The 21,887-nt window shown below is 42.8% G+C and overlaps 1 protein-coding gene across 6 annotated transcripts in view; it reads right to left on the reverse strand.

Annotated features, from left to right (window-relative positions):
• THADA (THADA armadillo repeat containing) overlaps positions 1-21,887 on the reverse strand; it is a 266,610-nt gene that overhangs the window by 50,032 nt on the left and 194,691 nt on the right. For all 6 annotated transcript variants that reach the window (XR_009762420.1, XM_061625379.1, XM_061625378.1 and 3 more), the window contains one exon: positions 14,987-15,072. Coding sequence is in view for 5 of the 6 variants with exons in the window: in XM_061625379.1 (XP_061481363.1) it covers positions 14,987-15,072 (86 nt within the window). In the remaining variant the exon portion in view is untranslated. The remainder of the gene's footprint in view (positions 1-14,986; positions 15,073-21,887) is intronic.

Genomic DNA, 21,887 nt, shown 5'->3' on the forward strand with positions numbered 1-21,887 from the left:
ACGACTGGGCGTATAAGACGACCCCCAACTTTTCCAGTTAAAATATAGTTTGGGATATACTCGCCGTATAAGACTACCCCTGCTTATGACATGCAGGTACTTAGCAGGAAAACTGTCACTTATAAACTTATAAATATTAATATTTGGATTGTCCAGTTGTTTTGTTTCTGTGCCTAGGAATTACCACCAAAAACTGGGGAAAGATGTGAGAAATCTTTTTTTTAAAAGCAACATTAAATGCCTAGACTCTAGTTTCCAACACTACGGAGTATTTATTGATTGATTAAGAGAATTTATATCCTGCCCTTTTGCTGTTAAAAACAGAGCTCAGCACAGCTTACAAATACAGTAAAAACAATAAAAATACACGATCAGAGAAAAACAAGCCAAAATGTTAGGAAAAGGAGTCTTTCACACCACATGCTCAGTTCTAAATACTGTTGCAGCAAGTTTTACAAGTTCCTCCACTATTCCACTGGTGCAGGCACTCAGACATTCAAAGTACCGTATGTTTCTTAGGTTTTATAAAAGCAGAGCTTTGCTTAACTCAAAATTTCTTCTCCCTTTGATAACCACATCTACACAGGTTCCACCTCCATACTCAAAATGAAACTGAGCCTGGAAGTGTACAACAACCCCACACATACCTTGCTAATTCCATTATCAATGCCAGGATGTCTGTCTTATCGACTACTCTCCTGCTCCCCCCCCACACACACACACACCGGGCATCATGAAAGACCCAGTCCTGGGCTCAGAAAGAAAATAAATATCTGGTCCTCTTCAAAGTATTGATAAGCCTCTTGTTTCAATTGAAATAATAATTATAAATTCTTGTTCTTATCACTAATGGGAGTTAATTATCTTGCATATGCTGCAGTTGCTTCTATGGCTGTAACGGAGTGAGGTTAAAGATAAGTGAAATGCAAATAGGAAAAAAAAATGCAGAAGGCAGTAACACTTTCCTAAATGTAATACCATACCAACCACAACAAGATTCCTATAAGGCAAAAACTAAGCATCTCACAACCAGTCAGGATTCCTAACCAAAAACCAAAAATATGATAAATGATAAATATTTATATAAGCATAACTATCAAATATATTTATTATTTACACAAACTGTAAAGATATTTATAGTGCAATCCTAAATTTATTTATTCAGAAGCAAGTCCCAGCGTATTCAATGGGGCTTACTCAAACAGGGACAGAAATGCAACCTCAAGTGATAAGCAACTTCATTCACACAACCCAAAATTCCGAATCATGCCACTTTACACTGTTTTGCAACTGTTTATACTTGTTTTTATGGTTATTGGATTTTAAATGGCTTTATTTCTTGTTGTGAGCTGCCTTGGTTTCCAACCCTACCTCACAGGGATGTTGGAAAGACTCCATACACGCACACGCACACACTGCAGATGTATAAATACATACAGCCCATATAATAGTTTATTGTCAAACCAGTTGGTCATTGCAGAAAAATCAGTATTAGTTTTTAAAAAATCAGTATTAGTTTCCTACAGAATAAAAACTGTAATACCTAAGTAAGCCCTGCCTACTTGCTTTAAAATAGGACTGGGGGGGGGGCAGAAAGAGAACACAAACACAATTCTTTTTTACATTCACTCCAAAGTCCCATTGATTTTCAGCACATTCATAATCATGTCTACTCAAAAGTAATTCCTACTGAATTCAATAGGATTTACTCTGGACATATGGGATTAGCAATGCTTTTACCCCCACAAAAGCAAGTATTGGGAAGGTTTTCAAAACACTGCCCAGGATCTGACTCCTACACACAACAGGGGGAAAAACTGAAATGTATATACCTACCCAATTTATGAGATTTTCAGATAAACAGGAGGGGAAACCACCATTTTCTGGCCTCGCGATGAAGTTTTGCAGACACTGCCACCAAACAAACACTTCACTGATTGGCTGAAATCCTGAACGGGCGGGGTTAAAGCTACGAAGTGCTATACAGTAGTTTAAAAAAAGATTTAACCGGGGGGGTGGGTGCCTGACGTTTTTATATATATCTCGAGAACCGCACCACCTAGAAACTTAATTTTTTTTTAAATGAAAGCTGAGAATCCGGGCCACCTAAGGGGCTAGCCGAGCGCCGGGTGGCATGCTTAGAATCCGGGTAAAACCCGGCTATCCGGGCAATATGGCAACCCTAATAAGATGACACCCGGCGTATAAGACGACCCCCGACTTTGGAGAAGATTTTCCAGGGTTAAAAAGTTGTCTTATACGCCGGAATATACGGTATATTTTATCACCCTATTTGTTTAATTTATACGCAGAACATATCATATGGAAAGCAGGATGGGACCAAGATGAAGGAGGTGTGAAAACTGGAGGAAGAAATACCAATAATTTAAGATATGTAGACGATACCATACTATGATTTGAAATGAATGCTGATGAAAGTTAAAGAGGAAAGCAGGACTACAGCTGAACATCAAGAAGACTAAAGTAATGACAACAGAATATTTATGTAACTTTAAAGTTGACAACAAGGACATTGACTTGTCAAGGATTATCAATAACTTGGCACAGTCATTAACCAAACTGGAGACAATAGTCAAGAAATCAGAAGAAGGCTAGGACTGGGGAGGGCCTCTACGAGAGAACTAGAAAATGTCCTCAAATGCAAAGATGTATCACTGAACACTAAAGTCAGGATCATTCAGACCATGGTATTCCCGATCTCTATGTATGGATGTGAAAGTTGGACAGTGAAAAAATTGGATAAGAGAAAAATCCACTCATTTGAAATGTGTTGGAGGAGAGCTTTGCACATACCATGGACTGCAAAAAAGACAAATAATTGGGTGTTAGAACAAATTAAACCAGAACTATCACTAGAAGCTAAAATGATGAAACTAAGGTTATTATACTTTGAACACATAATGAGAAGACATGATTCACTAGAAAAGAAAATAATGCTGGGAAAAACAGAAGGGAGTAGAAAAAGAGGAAGGCCAAACAAGAGATGGATTGATTCCATAAAGGAAGCCACAGACCTGAATTTACAAGATCTGAACAGGGTGGTTCATGACAGATGCTCTTAGAGGTCACTGATTCATAGGGTCGCCATAAGTCATGATTGACTTGAAGGCACATAACAACAACAAAAGTACTGTAAGATGGCCTCATTGTTCTAGAAGATGCACTATGGCTTGGGACCACACATATTCTCCACCCAGGGTAAGCTAGTTACTGAAAATCCTGTTATCTCATTGACCCCCAACGACTGTTGTTGACCCTTTCATAGTAATATTATGAGGGCAGATGGATATATGGTGGAGAGTCACATCTCAAAATTCAAGTTTATATTTAGAGAGGATACACTCATATGGCAGGTTCCATTCCAGGCCCCCACCAAAAAGCAAAAACCGCTGGAAAGTGGGGCCCTACTCAGTTGCCGCACTCCAGCTGACAGGGATCAGTGATCAGCTGTAGTGCTGGGAGCTCTCACGCTGAGCGCCCTGCTGGTGCTGCCATATTAGCGGAACACCAACAAGGGGCCCCTACTGTATAACCATTACTTTTGCACAATTAAGATTAGTGCGCCAACTGCGCCCATTCCTTGAGCTGTCTGATCTGGCCACGGTGACACATGCCTTAGTTACATCCCATTTAGATTACCGTATATTCCGGCGTATAAGACGACTGGGCGTATAAGATGACCCCCAACTTTTCCAGTTAAAATATAGAGTTTGGGATATACTTGCCGTATAAGACTACCCCTGCTTATGACATGCAAGCGATGTACCTTACCGGTGATTGGCTGGTTGTTGTATACAAAGCCTATCGTGCGAAGGCAAGAATGTCTTTGAAGTCAAGACTAGGGGCGTCAGGCCCCTCCCACTCTCCAGTTCATTCTTGCCTTCGTACGAACAAGACTGAGATCCTATAGCATAGCTTAACTAAGTCTCTGTGTGTATTTTGTGTGTATTTGTCTGACAGGGTGTGGAGGATTTGTTACTTGTTTTTCCCCTTCCCTCTGTCTTGTTTCTAACGTTGTTGTTATTCCTGGGGAACTCCCTTGGGGGGGGGTTCTTCCTGACCCGGGTCGCTAATTTTTCCTGTTTTTCATCTAACGGCCATTAGAGAGACCGCGGCTGTGGTTCTCTCTATTCCCAGCGGGAGCTTGCGGCTGCAGCTCCCGCCGTTACCCCCCGTTTGCCCAAGTTCTCCCCGGGAGCCTTTTGTGGCTTCTCCCTCCTGTATCTGGCCGTTTCAAGTCAATTTCATCTCAGGCTCTGCCAAGGCTTCCCTCCTCAGGGCAGTAACTTCTTGAGCCTCGCTGCGTTGCCTTCCTCGCCGCGACGGTCTCTCTGGACGGCGGCTGTGACTGCTTCCACTCCCGCTGCAGCATTTTTTTTTTACTTAATTTTCCCGCTCTTTTTCAGCACCCGGCGTATAATACGACCCCCGACTTTTGAGATTTTCCTGCGTTAAAAAGTCGTCTTATACGCCGGAATATACGGTACTGTAATGCGCTCTACGTGGGGCTGCCTCTGAAGACTGTTCGGAAACTTCAGTTGGTACAATGTGCTGCAGCCAGAATGCTAACTGGGGCTGGTTACAGGGACTATACTACCCCCCTGTTAAAAAAGCTCCACTGGTTGCCAGTCTGTTTCCGGACAAAATTCAAAGTGCTGGTGTTGACCTATAAAGCCCTATACTTAGGTAAACACTTAGGTCCAGGCTATTTATCAGACCGTATCTCCCTGTATGAGCCTGCCCGGGCTCTGAGATCCTCAGGAGAGGCCCTTCTCTCAATACCCACATCTTCTCAAGTACGACTAGTGGAGACGCGTGAGAGGGCCTTCTCGGTGGCTGCCCCTAGGCTTTGGAATTCCTTTCCTAGGGAGGTAAGAATGACCCCCTCTTTGCAGTCCTTCCGCCGACAAGCAAAGACCTTCCTATTCCATCAAGCCTTTGGAATTGAAGGCTAAGGATAGGGTGTGAAGGGTGCTGCATTGCTAATGTCTATTATATCATTTTTAAACTAGTTTGAACTTTTTTAGCTATATGTGTGTATGGTTTTAATATTGGAAATAGTTTAATTTTATTTTAATGTAGACTTTGTATGTTTTTAATTATATGTATTTTTTATCTGGAAGCCGCCATGAGTTCCAGTTTTGGAAAAATGGCGCGGTATAAATAAAGATAATAATACTTTTGGAATAGAGAGAATACTGTGAATCTAAACAAGTGGGACCTGCAATAAAATGTACTCTAGCCTCACAGCAAGAATGTTCATGGTTCCTCCCCCTGCCAGCCATGCCTCCCTCTAGGACAATATAAACCATCCTTCACCAACCTGGAGGCCTCCAGATGTTGTTACACTACAACTCCCATCAGCCCTCAATGCTGGGCATGTTGGTTGGGGCTGATGGAAGTCCAACAACATCTGGAAAGCACCAGGTTGGGGAAGGCAGCTATAACTGTAGGGAACTTAAACAAGGTATTCCACTCTCATTCTATATTCCATATTTCTTTTGCACAAACAACCCAACTGGGATTTCCCTTTATTTTATTTATTTATTTTATTTATTTATTTTCATTTCTAGACCGCCCATAGCTAATAGCTCTCTGGGCGGTGTACAAAACGAAATTAAAATACAATATAGAATAAAATCAGTAACAAAGGAACACATTAAACTAAAAACATTAAACATAAAGCATTAAACATTAAAATGCCTGGGAGTATAGCCAGGTCTTAACCTGGCGCCTAAAAGAAAGAACCGTAGGCGCCAGGCGTATTTCCTCCGGTAAGCTGTTCCATAATTCGGGGGCCACCACAGAAAAGGCCCTAGATCTAGTAACAGTCCTCCGGGCATCCTGGTGAGTTGGTACCCGGAGGAGGGCCTTAGATACTGAACGAAGTGAGCGGGTAGGTTCATAGCGGGAGAGGCGTTCCACAAGGTATTGCGGTCCCACACCGTGTAAGGCTTTATAGGTCAACACCAGCACCTTGAATCTAGCTCGGAAACAAATAGGTAGCCAGTGCAAGCGAGCCAGGACAGGTGTTATATGCGCAGACCGATTGGTCCTCGTCAACAGCCTGGCTGCCGCATTTTGCACTAGCTGAAGTTTCCGAACAGTCTTCAAGGGCAGCCCTACGTAGAGCGCGTTACAGTAATCCAGTCTAGAAGTTACCAGAGCGTGAACAACCGAGACGAGATCATCACTGTCCAGATAGGGGCGTAGTTGGGCTACTAAGCGCAGGTGGTAAAACGCATTCCGTGCCACCGAGGCCACTTGAGCCTCGAGCGACAAGGAAGGGTCAAAAAGGACCCCCAAACTACAAACCTGTTCCTTCAAGGGGAGTGTAAACCCATCTAGAACAGGATAAGCATCCACCATCTGAGCAGGGAAAGAGCTCACCAACAGTGTCTCAGTCTTGTCTGGATTGAGTTTCAGTTTATTAGCTCTCATCCAGTCCATTATCGCGGTCAGGCAACGGTTCAGCACATCAACAGTCTCACCTGTGGAAGGTGAAAAGGAGAAGTAGAGCTGCGTGTCATCAGCGTACTGATGGCAACGCACTCCAAAACTCCTGATGACGGCACCCAGAGGCTGCATGTAGATGTTGAAAAGCATGGGGGACAAAACCGACCCCTGAGGGACTCCACAATGGAGAGTCCAGGGTGTCGAGCAATGTTCCCCAAGCACTACCTTCTGGCGACGATCCGCTAAGTAGGAGCAGAGCCACTGCCAAGCAGTGCCCCCAACTCCCAACTCCGCGAGCCTCCCCAGAAGGATACCATGGTCGATGGTATCAAACACCGCTGAGAGATCAAGGAGAATCAACAGAGTCACACTCCCCCTGTCCCTCTCCCGACAAAGGTCATCATACAGGGCGACCAAGGCTGTTTCAGTGCCAAAACCGGACCTAAAACAGGATTGAAACGGATCCAGATAATTGGTTTCATCCAAGAGCGCCTGGAGCTGGCCGGCAACCACCCGCTCCAGAACCTTGCCCAAAAAAGGGACATTCGCCACCGGTCTGTAGTTGTTCAAAACATCTGGGTCCAGAGAAGGTTTCTTTAAAAGAGGTCTTATTATTGCCTCCTTGAGACTACCAGGGACTACTCCCTCTCTCAAGGAGGCATTTATTACCTCCCTGGCCCAGCCGGCGGTTACAGCCCTGCTAGTCTTCACTAGCCAAGATGGGCAAGGGTCCAGAGCAGACGTGGTCGCCCGCACCATTCCAAGCACCTTGTCCACTTCCTCAAGCTGCACCAACTGAAATTCATCCAATAATAAAGGACAAGACCGCGCTCTGGACACTTCAATGGATTCATCTGTCATAACATCAGAGTCTAAGTCCCGACGGATGCATGCAATCTTATCCCGGAAGTGCTCCGCAAGTTTGTTGCAGCGGGCTTCCGATGTTTCCTTAGTATCATGAGAGCCAGAATGTAGAAGCCCTCGTACCACCCTAAAAAGCTCTGCTGGGCGGCAAAGGGATGATCTAATGGTGGTAGCAAAATAAGACTTTTTTGCCGCCCTAACCGCTTTTATGTACAACTTAGTGGAAGCACTTACCAAGGAATGATTACATCCGTCAGGAGTTCGCCTCCACCTGCACTCTAGCCTCCTTCTCTCTTGCTTCATCACTCTCAGCTCCGGGGTATACCACGGTGCTGTATGAGTTCGGCACTGAAGGGGGTGCGCGGGAGCGATCATGTCGATGGCCCGGGTCATCTCCGTATTCCACAGATCAACCATGGCCTCGACAGGAGCACCAGTGCTATCAGCCGGAAAAACTCCCAGAGCCCTCTGGAAAGCTTCAGGATCCATAAGCCTCTGGGAGCGGACCAACTTAATAGGTCCCCCACCTCTGCAGATATAATATATATATATATATTTACTTCTTTCAACTCTCAGGTCTCCTGCTGATACTTGCCTCTTTTTTCTCTGCTTGGATGCATTTTGAAAACCAACATTAGTTCAAGTTTAAAGTAAAAATACATGTCAGATACTATAAGAAAGCCAGCGATTTCTTCCTTTGGGATATTAAAAGCAGCTTCTATTAGCTCACTCTCCAATTGAGATGCAAGTCCACAACCATTTAGACTTAATAATTTATTCCCTATATTGACATAAGTCACAAAAGCAGGTTTTCATTTCACTCTTATCATTTTATTAAAATAAAACCAGAAACAAGCTGTTGATAAAAGAAGGGGGCAGGCTGTTGATAAATAGTGCACAAAAAACGCACTAGCATATTTTAGGACAATGCAGTTATTGAAGTGTGACATTTACATGTACATAAACATGGTATTCTTTTTTTTCCCCAAGAGAAAATCCACTGGGGCTACACAGGAATGCAAGCCATCTTTATTATCAAGAGCTGAGAAAAACTATTCTTAAGTTAGATCTAAAGTACTTACAAGAGCTTTGATATTAAACTAATATATTTGTGCCTAGTTATTTTTAGTATACATCAATTAAACCTTTTCTGCTAAAAAATGCTTTGAACTGAGAACTTAGTATGTTTTTATCTATTATATGTTCTCCCTTCAACAAAATGCAGACATTTTTAAATTAAAGTCTGTAGATGTTTAAGTATATAAAGATGACCCTAAAGTAGGTAAACCATATTTCATTTGCACAGAAACAGCTGCTTAATGTTTTATAATTTCTGTGCAATTTAAATAGTGTACATTTGAATGTAGCGGTGGGAGCAGAATGGCTTCTGGCAAGCAAGTCACAAATGAAACCCAAAGCCAAAGGAAGTGTCCCCTCTAGTGTGCTTTACAGCAGGGTAGGCAAAAGGTAGATTGGAATCTACTGGTAGATCATTGGAGATTTGCAGTAGACCAGTAAGGGTTCCTGACTCCCAGCTGCACAGCAAAAGCAACAACAAAGTGACCCTTTCCACTGCTGCTGAAAGCAACCTTGAGGTAACCAGGAGTGAATTTTTGTTTGAAAGGATTGTGAGCAGCTTAGTTCCTTCTGCTACTAATTCCTAGGCTCAAAATGTGCTGTTCTTTAATTCTGTGTCTTCTGCACCTAGGCCCTGGATGGTGGATCTTGGGGTTCTACTAAAAGACAAAGTAGACCTGACATGCCTGAAGCCTGCTCACTCCTGCTCTACAGTACATACACAAGCCCCCATGAGCAACAGGGCTGACAACATAGGAGAGGCAGGTAGGAATGTTGGGTCGACTCTATGCCACAAGCAAGTCTATGAACTCTTTCTGCTGCCATCTAGGATTTCATAGGCCCTAAATGCCTATGCCACTTATGCTCTAATTGCTTTTTTTTAGTCCTGTAAAGCACATGTAACGATTTGCTACTCATGTAACAATCTGCTCAACATCTGTAATACAAACTGTGCCTGGTTTTAGGAATGAAATGCTCAGTTTGATGTAAAAATTGTCACCGTCTGCAAACCTAGTCAAGTTTGTACTGCCCAATGAACAGCATATAGTGAAGTCTGAATTATGCCACTAACTTCCAAATGCTCACTTGACTTTAAAAAAGAAAAGGATGCTGTGTAAAAAATACATTGCTGTGTTATGATCAATTTCAGTTGACAGAGAACTTTGAACAGCTGGGTTCATTGTCTACCCTACAGAGACTTATTTTTTTTTGTAAAGAATCTACATGCTGCCATCTACTCCCAGAGGATTTCAACTTAGAAGCTCAGCAATTGTACAGTACTTGCTATGAAATCACTATGTAAAAATGAGGAGGTTATAAAAAGAGATGAAATATACACTCCGGCTGTCTTTTCTTTTAGTAGCCAAGAGTGGGTGGGTGCTCTGGATAGAACATTCTTCACATCCTCTTTGGAGGATGTTCTTTGGAGCCAAAAAGCTAGAGGGGTTTAAACATATATGAGAGAGAGAGAGAGAGAGAGAGAGAGAGGGAAGGAGGGAGGGAGGGGGGAGGAGAGAGAGAGAGAGGTTATATATATATATGGCAAAAGGGATTACAAATTTGTGGTTTTCAAAGTATGGGGCAGTGCCACTCCATGGAGTCAGGTACAAGAAATTTAAAAAGTAGGTGTGATGTTCTAGGTGGGGGAATAGGATCCTTGAGCAAAGAGAGATAGAGACACTTTCCTCCAAGCAGCAGAGGTTTGGTGTCACAGCTACCCAAACTGCTATGCCAACAACAAACTGCTATGCTAAAATGTTACCTCACTGCTGAACGAATTGCATTAGCTGCCCATTAGATGCTGGGCCAAGTTCAAGGTCCTAGTTTTGGTATAAAAAGTCCTATACAGCTTGGGACCAAGTTACCTGAAAGACCATCTTACCCCTTATATACCCAGTCAATCACTGTGCTCTGCAGGTGAGGGCGTCCTGTAAATACCATCTTATCAGGAGGTCTGTTCCACACAACGCAAGAAACAGACTTTTAGCGTGGTGGCACTTACCCTTTGGAATTCCTTCCCCTTAAATATTAGACAGGTGCGATCTCTGTTATCTTTCTGGTGCCTACTGAAGACCTTCCTCTTTCAATAAGCCTTTTAAGTGGAGACCTTATCCCAGTCCGTGTCTGTGATGGAATTGTTTTTTAAGATTTTTTTACAGATTTTTTAAAATATGTTTTGTTTTTTAAATGTTTTAAAGATTTTTTTTGTTTTTGAGATGTTTCAAGGTGTTTTTGGAGTTTTGTCCTTTTTGTACTGCCTGGGACTTCTTCTGGGAGGACGTGTGGGATAGAAGTTTAACAAAAACAACAACGAGGAAGGAAATATATGGAGGCTTCTGGCTACAGTATCTTCTCCCCCTCCTGTCTTCTTCTCTTTTTCAGGGCAGTCTGAAGCCAAACCAGGTGAGATGTGGTTGTTCCACAATTGGCTTTCTGGACTGCTTTTTCAAAGTTTAAAAGAAACTAAGAGGGGTCCAAATTGGTTTAGGCCCATGACACTGATTTAACCTTTGGCTCCCAGAGCTATTTTTCCAATTACTATGGTCCCCTCAATTGTTATTATTCTTGAATTTGTTTATCTTAAAAAAAAATTGTCTCCTCAAAACTGTTGGTAACACCACCAGGGCATGGAGAGAGGATAGTTACCCATCTGAGCTTGTTGGCATCTTTGGCAAAGGAAGATTTTGATTAGAAAAATAAGGAGAAGGGTCCACACCCGTCCTGCAGCACTGCTGCCTCAATCCAATTTGCCTCTTTCCTGCTTTTAAGGTTTAGGGGGGGAAAGAAGATGTCACAAGATTCAATCACAGATCTCTCATGTAGCATTTAGTTTGGCCATGAGATGCCCTATTCTCTTTTAAAAAATGGAAATGAACTGCCTTCAAGTCAATTCCGACTTATGGCGACCCTATGAATAGGGTTTTCATGATAAGCAGTATTCAGAGGGTTAAACATTGCCTTCCTCTGAGAATGAGAGGGAGTAACTGGCCCAAGGTCACCCAGTGAGCTTCATGGCTGTGTGGGGATTTGAACCGTGATCTCTCAGGTCATAGTCCAGCACCTTAACCACTACACCACACTGGCTCCATATTCTGTTCTAAAGCCAGTGTTGAATTAGTGCCCCAATCCATAGATCTTTATAAAAAACACTACAGTGGCTGCCTACAAGCATCTGTGCTCAAGGATTCTGTTCCCTCACCAGTGAATTGGTGTGGTGGGGAGTGGGGCTTGGAAGATTAAGTTAAGGTCTTACCTTTTTATAACATGGCAGTTGCTCCATCTTGTTCAAAGCCATACGACAGGGAGAGAAGAGCTACTTGATGAAATGTGTACGTAGGAGAAAAATGAGATGCTAAGACCCTATTTCTGACTTCCCCCACTTTTTAAAGGAAATAGTGGTAAGAGAAAAACTATTAGGATGGAAAGAGGAAGCTGTTTAAAAGAAACATCACTACAGTGTGGTGTAGTGGTTAAACTTTTTTGAGGATAAATTTTGTCCTCAAAATATGAGAGCAAAAGCCACCACTTTCAAGTAAGAATGATTAAAAAACTTCACCCTATTATTCCAACAACTGTAAATGTAAACGTATATGGAAAGATGTCCTTCTACATTAAAAAAAAGTTGACCTTACCTACAAGAAACCCACCTGCACCAAAAATGTATGCCATAACAGAAACAGAAATTAGTTCTGATGAATTTTCTTAAATGTACCCTAACTAGATTATATAATAAAAGCAAATGTATAGGCTCTGCCAGTGTTTTCATATTCTTAATTTATTTTGGCCGCATTTCTTTGAGATTTAGGTAAAGAAAGTTAAAATTTCTTCAGCATCCGCTCCAATATTTATTCATGTCCCTGAGTTATGATTAAAGCCACAGGGCATATAAATATCAGAACATTTAACTATTTTTCATAGATTCTGTCATTTAACTCTTCCCAGTTTTTATAACAGTTTGTCAGAATGCTTCTTTAAGTAACATTTAACTTCTTTTAAGAGCAAGTACTATGAATACATTATTAAAATGATTTACAACTCAGGCTGACTTATCGTTTAAACAAACAGTCCAAACATTTCACAACCATTTTCAGCAACAGGTCACAAAAACACGTTCAAGGTTAAAATAAAACAGAAATGCAACTGAAAAATATTTATTACATTTGGCAGAAAATCAAGTTACAAGAACCATGCATTCTAACACTGAAAACTGAAAATATATTTGCCTTTGATAAGAAAAAGACTGGACATCGCTTCTAATGATGACACGTCCACACAGTGGAGAATATACCATGTTTAAGTATTTATGAATAAGTGATGAAAAATGCAGACAATCTCATTTATTGACTGTCTTTTTAAATCCTCTCACTTGAAATACCCAACAGCTCATGGTGAGTGAGGAGAGAGCTCACCCATGAGCCTGAGTTCAGATGACACCCAAGCTAAATCATGGCTCAACACAGTGTGGGAGTAAAAAAGACTGGGAAATAGCAACGGGCTGCAAGCTCCTCTCTGGGAGCTTGCACATTTGTACAGTCCCAGTAAATCATAGTTTGAGCTACCCTATTATGTGAAACAGACCATTGAGTACTGCTGTTTTAAATTGGTTGAAAATAGTTTTAACTATTTTGAAGGTTATTATGCTGGGTTGTTTTTGATAATTCTATTGTTCTCAAACTCTGCAGCTGTTATGGGGCGGTATGCAACTAAATCTCTGTGCTAGCACAATGGGATTTTGCCCCCCCTCTCCCCCTTGTGCCATTCTAAAATCTACTCTGGAGGTTGGAGGAACCCACAGATCGGATTTAGGGGGCATGTGGGGGGAGGAGAATGTTCCATAGCACAAGGAGAAATCCTTGTTCTAATGAAACATTCACTGTAGCACTACGCTGAATACAGCTCATGGCATTTTATGATGTTCATGGTATTCTGATTTTTTAAAAAAACTTCTAGGATGTATTCTGTTTCATATATTGGGAGCTGCATCATGAGGGCATTTCCCCTCAAAAGGTGGCCTAGAAATATTTTAATTAAATAAAATGTGTTAAATGTTGAGTATGACCGAGAGAACCACTTCTGTGTGTGATGTTGGCCTCTTTAAGGGCCAGGGAGTTGCCAAGAAAAAGCAAACTCCTCTGACCTCAACTTAAGAACATAAGAACATAAGAAGAGCCTGCTGGATCAGGCCAGTGGCCCATCTAGTCCAGCATCCTGTTCTCACAGTGGCCAACCAGGGGCCTGGGGGAAGCCCGCAAACAGGACCCGAGTGCAAGAACACTCTCCACTCCTGAGGCTTCCGGCAACTGGTTTTCAGAAGCATGCTGCCTCTGACTAGGGTGGCAGAGCACAGCCATCATGGCTAGTAGCCATTGATAGCCCTGTCCACCATGAATTTGTCTAATCTTCTTTTAAAGCCATCCAAGCTGGTGGCCATTACTGCATCTTGTGGGAGCAAATTCCATAGTTTAACTATGTGCTGAGTAAAGAAGTACTTCCTTTTGTCTGTCCTGAATCTTCCAACATTCAGCTTCTTTGAATGTCCACGAGTTCTAGTATTATGAGAGAGGGAGAAGAACTTTTCTCTATCCACTTTCTCAAGGCCATGCATAATTTTATACACTTCTATCATGTCTCCTCTGACCCGCCTTTTCTCTAAACTAAAAAGCCCCAAATGCTGCAACCTTTCCTCATAAGGGAGTCGCTCCATCCCCTTGATCATTCTGGTTGCCCTCTTCTGAACCTTTTCCAACTCTAGAATATCCTTTCTGAGATGAGGCGACCAGAACTGTACACAGTATTCCAAATGCGGCCGCACCATAGATTTATACAACGGCATTATGATATCGGCTGTTTTATTTTCAATACCTTTCCTAATTATTGCTAGCATGGAATTTGCCTTTTTCACAGCTGCCGCACACTGGGTCGACATTTTCATCGTGCTGTCCACAACCCCGAGGTCTCTCTCCTGGTCGGTCACCGCCAGTTCAGACCCCATGAGCGTATATGTGAAATTCAGATTTTTTGCTCCAATATGCATAATTTTACACTTGTTTATATTGAATTGCATTTGCCATTTTTCCGCCCATTCACTCAGTTTGGAGAGATCATTTTGGAGCTCTTCGCAATCCCTTGCTTCTTCTAGCTGGGCCAAGAAACAGAGACAACATAAAGTGTATCCTTTGCTTGTTCTATTTGATATTGTTATGAGTGGGGAATTGTGGGTTTTTTCTCCTCTTAGGTCCTTCCTTCCACAGATATTAAAATCACAGTGTCTTTCTCCCTGCCTTAGCTTTGACTTGTCTCCCAAGGAGACTCAGTATTTTTCTAATATTAGAAAATGAGATTCTTTAGGAAGAAGTTTGAAACCTCCATGCCTAATGAAATCTATTCCACCAGTCAGAGGGTGGCATCCAACATCGCTTATACTCAGAGCAGTCCACTGACTGCAGTGGTTCTAAAGTAATTTACTTATTTCAGTGGTTCTACTCTGAGTATGATGTAGTCAGACGTGAGAGTATAGGTCTCAAAGTCCTCTTATTGACAAAAAAGTGATACATTAACTCAAACTAACCTTTTATTTTGGATTTCCCAAGGTAATTATTCAGCAGAACAAGGACATCAAGGTATGTTGATCTAGTCACCAAACAAGGGTTTTGCCTAGAAACAAAGTCATTGGCAGAAGTTAAATGGTATAAAATTGTTCCTTTAACCAACACCCCTACTTCTAAACATACTGTGAAATTCTGTAAGCTGCCAACTGAGTCAGAAATTCAAACACCTTTCAGTTAGTCTGTCTGGTGGCAGCTTCTCATGGTTCCATCCTGAACAACAGTATACATGTTGGTGTGCTAGTCTAGAGTGGCAGTTCCCTATGGAGGGAAATATTCTAGCAGATTCACTTGTTGATCAGAATGGTATTGCTATTTTTCTTATTTGGCTAGTGCAATTTTAGCGTATTTGTCAGCTGTGGGCACTTCCCAATGGTCAGTTAGTAAGGCCTTTTTGGTAATCAAATAATTGATACTGTGCCACTGGTGAACAGATAATCCCCCTAAGAGCAAACATGGTTAGAAAGACTAATACTGCTTGCTATGAACTAATACTTTTCAATGAGAATTAAGTGAATCTTGGCAAGGAAATATGCGCTCTCTTCTTTGTTTTGGAGAAAGCAAAGCCTTTCTTGCCCCCTTTCCCCCCTTAGCATTTCTTCTTTGCTTTGCTTTCTCACTTCCAGGATTTTAAAAATTACTTATCTCTTATCTCACTTTCCCCCTCAAAAATATATACATGTGAAATATCATCTGGAGAATACCCAAAATCTGCTCTGTGTAGACTGATACATGGGAAGGGAGGGGGGATAAGCAAGGACAGTATATAATATGAAATGGTGCACTGTTTGTAAACAAGGTTAATTAGTTTGTAAATTAATTAAGGAAGTTTAAATCGGGGGTTCTTAAGCTGGGGTCCATATACCAGGCACAAAAAAAATCAATTTCCAATGCAATAAAATAATTTATTTATGTATATATTTATGGGGATCCATTGCTTTCATCAGATTCTCAAAAGGATCCACAAACCAAAAAAGAATAAGAACCACTAGCTGAAATTTTAAAAAGTCCACTGGGAATCTGAGAAGCCTACCTGGAAAAGACAAGCAACACCTCCACCCTTTGCAATGTACCCCCACAGTCAAAGCTGAAAAGTTAGCTTAATGATCAAGGTTACTCCCACAGTGTTCCTTTAGTAGTCTCATTGACCATTACTGATCATGCAAAGCTGGCACAATGAAAGGGGAAAATGAATCCATGTGTACTGCTTGGATTGGATGCACTGAAACAGCACATTCAATCTCTTACATTAGATAAAATTGCCCTAGAAGTGACAAATGGACACCGGCATCTTTTGATAACATTAAATAAGCTTTTCTCATTTTTTTTTTAAAAAAAACCCTCAATCATTTTAATTCACAATAATTATATTTAGGACTGATGCATTTTTTTCAGACTACAATTAAGAAAAGAATTTTTTTTTATTTACAAAATTTTATCCGGACTTTGTGTCCTAACTCCTAAAATCTTCCTATCCTGTATAAACCTATATAATCCTATATTAATGCTCTTGCTGTAAATTGATTGACTATATCATCTATTATATATAATTGCAATGTTGCATTTGAATTTCAACCCTCAAGCTTTCAACCCTTCTGCTTTAAAATTCCATTTTTTAAAAAAACAGTTGTATACCAAGTTTTAGTTTTGAGATTTTCAGATCTAAAGGAATCAATTATAAGCAATTTCTTTGTTATGCCTGTATATATATGCCTGTATCCCATATATAAGCAATAATGATTAAATGTACAATCTCAGACATAAAGGGTTTTATCCAGTGAAGTTTTCCTGTTCACCAAGTACTTCTGCTAGTGCAAAGGAATTTCCGCTTCCTCTCTCCATCCTGCATGGCCCCCATCTACTTTGGAGGGTTGGGGAATCCCCAGAATCTATTTATGGGGCCTACAGGAGAGGAGAGGGAAAGTTCTATTGTGCAAGCAGAAGTCCTTGAGCAAACTGGATGACTTTATTGGATACAACCCATTACTTCACTTCCTCCCGACATGACTGTGAGCAAAGTAAACCTCCACCATGTAAATAACTGAAGCTTCACTGAAAAGAAGAAAGGTCTGGCCTTTATAAGAGAGTGATCTTTATGATAGCATATATTGCAGAATTAAATGAATTAAAAGTTCAACAGTAATATACACATTACTCTTGACAAATGGAAGCCACTTGTAATGGAGCTGAGGCAATTAATATCTGTGGTGTATTGCATATTGTTCAAGACTTTGTTTTAATATAATTTCTTTGCACTCTTTCTTACAGAAATTAAACACCAATCTGTTCATTAAAATCTATTCTAACAGAACTGAACTTGCAGTCTTCTCAATCTGTTTCTTTTCCCCTCCAAGTTACTGAAGCTGCTAGTTTTTCATATTTTGCTTGTAGATAAATATAGTGTTTATGGAATTTTGTCCCCTCTACTGTTTAATATACACCAAGATTTTATTCATTACCTTAATATCCCATGCAAGTAAAATAATGCTCAAGATTCTACAACAAAGGCTCTTACCATATATGGAGCAAGAAATGCCAGACATCCAAGCTGGATTTAGAAAGGGAAGAGAGGCACCAGAGATCATATCGCAAACATACGTTGGATAATGGAATGGACCAAGGAATTTCAGAAGAAAATCACCCTGTGCTTTATAGATTACAGCAAAACCTTTGACTGCATAGGTCATGAAAAACTATGGAATGCTGTAAAAGAAATGGGGGTGCCACAGCATCTGATCGTCCTGATGCGCAACCTATATCTGGACAAGAGGCTACTATAAGGACAGAATATGGAGAAACCGACTGGTTCCCAATCGGAAAGGGTGTGATACAGGAGTGTATTTTATCACCCTATTTGTTTAATCTATACACAGAACATATCATATGGAAAACAGGATGGGACCAAGATGAAGGAGGTGTGAAAATTGGAGGGAGAAATATCAATAATTTAAGATACGCAGACAATACCATACTACTAGCAGAAACCAATAATGATTTGAAACGAATGCTGATGAAAGTTAAAGAGGAAAGCACAAAATGCACCATTGGTCTCACCTGAAGGGTGATTTTCCTATGAGGACGGACATCACAACGGTTTTAGCTCCACCTATCGTGCGAAGGCAAGAATGTCTTTGAAGTCAAGACTAGGGGCGTCAGGCCCCTCCCACTCTCCAGTTCATTCGCAGCGAGTCTAAGGAGAGATATCTAAAAATACAAGAACAAGGCCAACAGGCCTGGCAGCAGGAAAATAACACAATAGTACCATGCATAGTAACAGGACTCCAACATAGCGGTATAACAGAACTAGAAGTCTTGACTTCACTTTTAAATTTAAATATAATAGCGTAACAGTAATATAGAACACATTAGAAAATATATAGTCATCCTCCAACTGGGAGGGTCGTGATGTCCGTCCTCAGGAAAATCACCCTTCAGGTGAGACCAATGGTCCATTTTCCCTATGAGTCCGGCCATCACAATGGGATGTACCCCAGCAGCCCAAACAGGGAGGGACCACCCACGTGTTAATCGTCATTAAGAACCTGTTGCAACACTCGTCTGCCAAAAGAAGCGTCAGCAGAGGCATAGCGATCAATTTTATAATGCCTTATAAACGAGTGTGGGGTAGACCAGACTGCAGCCCTACAAATATCGGCAACAGGAGCATTAGTGGCAAAAGCAGCCGAAGTGGCAGCTGACCTGGTAGAATGAGCCGTTATACTAGCTGGAACTGACAGCTTCAGAGACTCATATGCTAAAGTAATACATGCCCTTAACCAACGGGATAAGGTAGGATTGGAAACTTTATGCCCCATAGACCCTGGATGAAAGGATACAAACAGAGACTCAGTTCGCCGTATATCCTGGGTCCGAGACAGGTAGGTCTTGAGAGCCCTCCGGACATCCAACGAATGCCAAGCCTTCTCGAGAGGATGGGTAGGATTCGGGCAAAAGGAAGGCAAAACAATGTCCTGGTTGCAATGGAACACTGAATCAACCTTGGGACGGAAGGAAGGATCAGTTTTCAGAACAACAGAGTCCTTATGGAAGACGCAGAGATGGCGAGCGGAAGACAATGCGCCCAACTCCGAAACTCGTCTAGCAGATGTGATTGCGATCAGGAACAAGACCTTGAAGGACAGTATACGAAGAGGCACAGTCCTGATGGGTTCAAACGGAGGACGTTGCAAAGCCTGCAGAACCTTCGGCAAACTCCATGAGGGAAACCGATGGACAACAGCCGGAGAGCGTAGGGCGACTCCCCTCAAAAAACGTTTGATGAACGGATGTGAGGAAATATGATCTCCAGGAGAGGACACTGAGAGAATGGACGACAGAGTGGACGCATGTCGACGTAGGGTGTTGGGTCGAAGTCCCATCATAAAGCCGCTATGGAGAAATTGGAGCACCTGATGCACAGTGGCCTGGGATGGATCATGGTGGTGGGACTGACACCACTTGGAGAAAGCCACCCAGGTATGTTGATAAATACGGGTGGTAGATGGTCTTCTCGAGGCCAAAATAATATCAATCACAGCGTCAGACAGTCCAGCTGACCTCAAATGTCCCCGTTCAAACGCCACGCTGTTAGATTGAACCAAGTAGGGTCCTGGTGCAGTACTGGACCCTGGGATAGAAGGTCTGGCCTTACTGGAAGTGTCCAAGGATCCATCATTGACATTGCCAGAAGATCTGAAAACCACGGTCGGCGTGGCCAAAATGGTGCAATCAGAACCAGCTGTGCCCTTTCGGTTCGCGCCTTCCTCAAGGTTTTGGCTAACAATGGTATGGGAGGAAAGGCGTACAATAGACCGTCTGGCCACGGTGTTGTCAGAGCATCTACTGCTTCTGCTGTTGAGTCCAGGTATCAGGCAAAATACCTGGGAAGCTGGCAATTGCGACTGGAGGCAAACAGATCGACTGAGAGGGCGCCGAACCGACACTGGAGACGATGGAAAATGGCTGGATGAAGTTTCCATTCTCCCGGAAAGACCTGTTGTCTGCTGAGCCAGTCTGCTGTCACATTCCAAATCCCTCTGAGGTGCTCTGCTTTCAGGGATTGTAGATGTTGTTCTGTCCAGACAAAGATGAGGGAGGCTAAGTCCTGCAGAGGACGAGACCTGGTGCCCCCCTGTCTGTTCAAATGTGATTTTACACACGTGTTGTCTGTTCGAATGAGCACATGATGCAAAGGGAACAGAGACTGAAAATGACATAGGGCTAAGTGGACAGCCTTTAGTTCCAGCCAGTTGATGCTTTGGAATTGCTCTGTGTTGGACCAAACCCCCTGAACGTACTGGGAGTTGCAGTGGGCTCCCCAACCTATGAGGCTGGCATCTGTGGTTACAACGGTTCTGCGGGGTTCTCTGAACGACGTGCCCTTGGAGAGGTGTTGAACCTTGGTCCACCAGCGGAAGGAGAGGCACAGTGCGGGGCTCAAGCGAACTTTGCGATGGTTGGAGCTGGCAATATCTTTTTGAAAAGGCAACAGAATCCATTGAAGGGGCCGAGTGTGGGCTCGAGCCCATGGCACAATGTGGATTGTAGATATAAACATCCCGAGCGCTCTAGCGAGAAGCATGACGTCTGCGGATGTTTGTTGCATCAGGGACCTTGCGATGCTTGTGATGGCAGTGATGCGATCTGGAGCCAAGAAGACCATTGCCTGCAGGGTGTCCAACATTGCCCCTAGATGTAGTAGGCGTTGGGTTGGTTGGAGATAGCTTTTGTCGAAGTTGACAAGCCAGCCGTAGGCCTGCAAAACATTGAGGGTGATCATTAAATGATGATGAGCCAGTTCCTCCGACTTGGCCCGTATGAGCAGATCATCCAAATATGGGTAGATATGAACCCCTTGGGTCCGGAGGTAAGCCACTAGGATGAGTAGCACCTTGGTAAACACTCTTGGAGCAGAGGAGAGGCCAAATGGCATCGCTCTATATTGAAAATGCTGGTGGCCAAAAGCAAAACGAAGAAACTTTCTGTGGGCTATGCAAACGGGCACATGGAGATACGCTGCCTTAAGGTCGATAGAAGCCAGGAAGTCTCCTTCATGCAGACTCTCCGTAATGGAGTGGAGTGATTCCATTTTGAACCTGCGATATGTTACAAAACGGTTGACAAACTTGAGGTCCAATACCGCCCTCCATGATAAATCTCGTTTTGGCACAGCAAATAAGAGGGAGTACACCCCTTCCGACCTCTCAGTTGTGGGACTGGCTCTATCGCCGCTATGTCCAAGAGGTGGTGTATAGCTGTCTGCATAATGTTGTGCCTGGCTGGTGCCCTTGGGCAAGGAGACGGGTGGAATCTGTCTGGTGGGGTTGTCCAGAACTCTATGGTATAACCATAACTGAAAAGGTCCCTGATCCAGGAGACCTTAGTAAGGCGCAGCCATCGACCTCCAAAATTAAGTAATCTGCCACCTATGGGGAGGGCGTTAAGACTACTTGCGTAGGTGAGGGCCTCCCTTAAATGAGGACGATGAGTTGCCCCTGCGCCTTTGGTACTGACCTCTGCCCTGGAAGCGTCTGTTCCAGGAGCCCCTGAATGCGTTGGGGTCATAGGGTCTGAAGTCGCGGCCTCGTCCTCCTGGCCGCGTTCCTCGAAAGGGCTGGTTAGAACGGAATGAAGGAAATCGCCTGAAAGGCCTGTGGTCGATGTTCTTGACTGTGGCCAGAACCGGTTTGTGGGCGTCTTTTGGATCAACCAGCACTGCCTTTAGAGCTTCCTCGCCGAAGAGTAGAGATCCGGAGTAAGGAGCCCTGGACAGATTCAATCTGGCCGCTGAATCAGCTTGCCAGTGGCGAAGCCAGAGGGTGCAACGAGCAACTATTTGAGCCATCATGGCTCGTGCCCCTAATT

The sequence above is a fragment of the Rhineura floridana genome, chromosome 4 (assembly GCF_030035675.1).
Source record: "Rhineura floridana isolate rRhiFlo1 chromosome 4, rRhiFlo1.hap2, whole genome shotgun sequence".
Taxonomy (NCBI): Eukaryota; Metazoa; Chordata; class Lepidosauria; order Squamata; family Rhineuridae; genus Rhineura; species Rhineura floridana.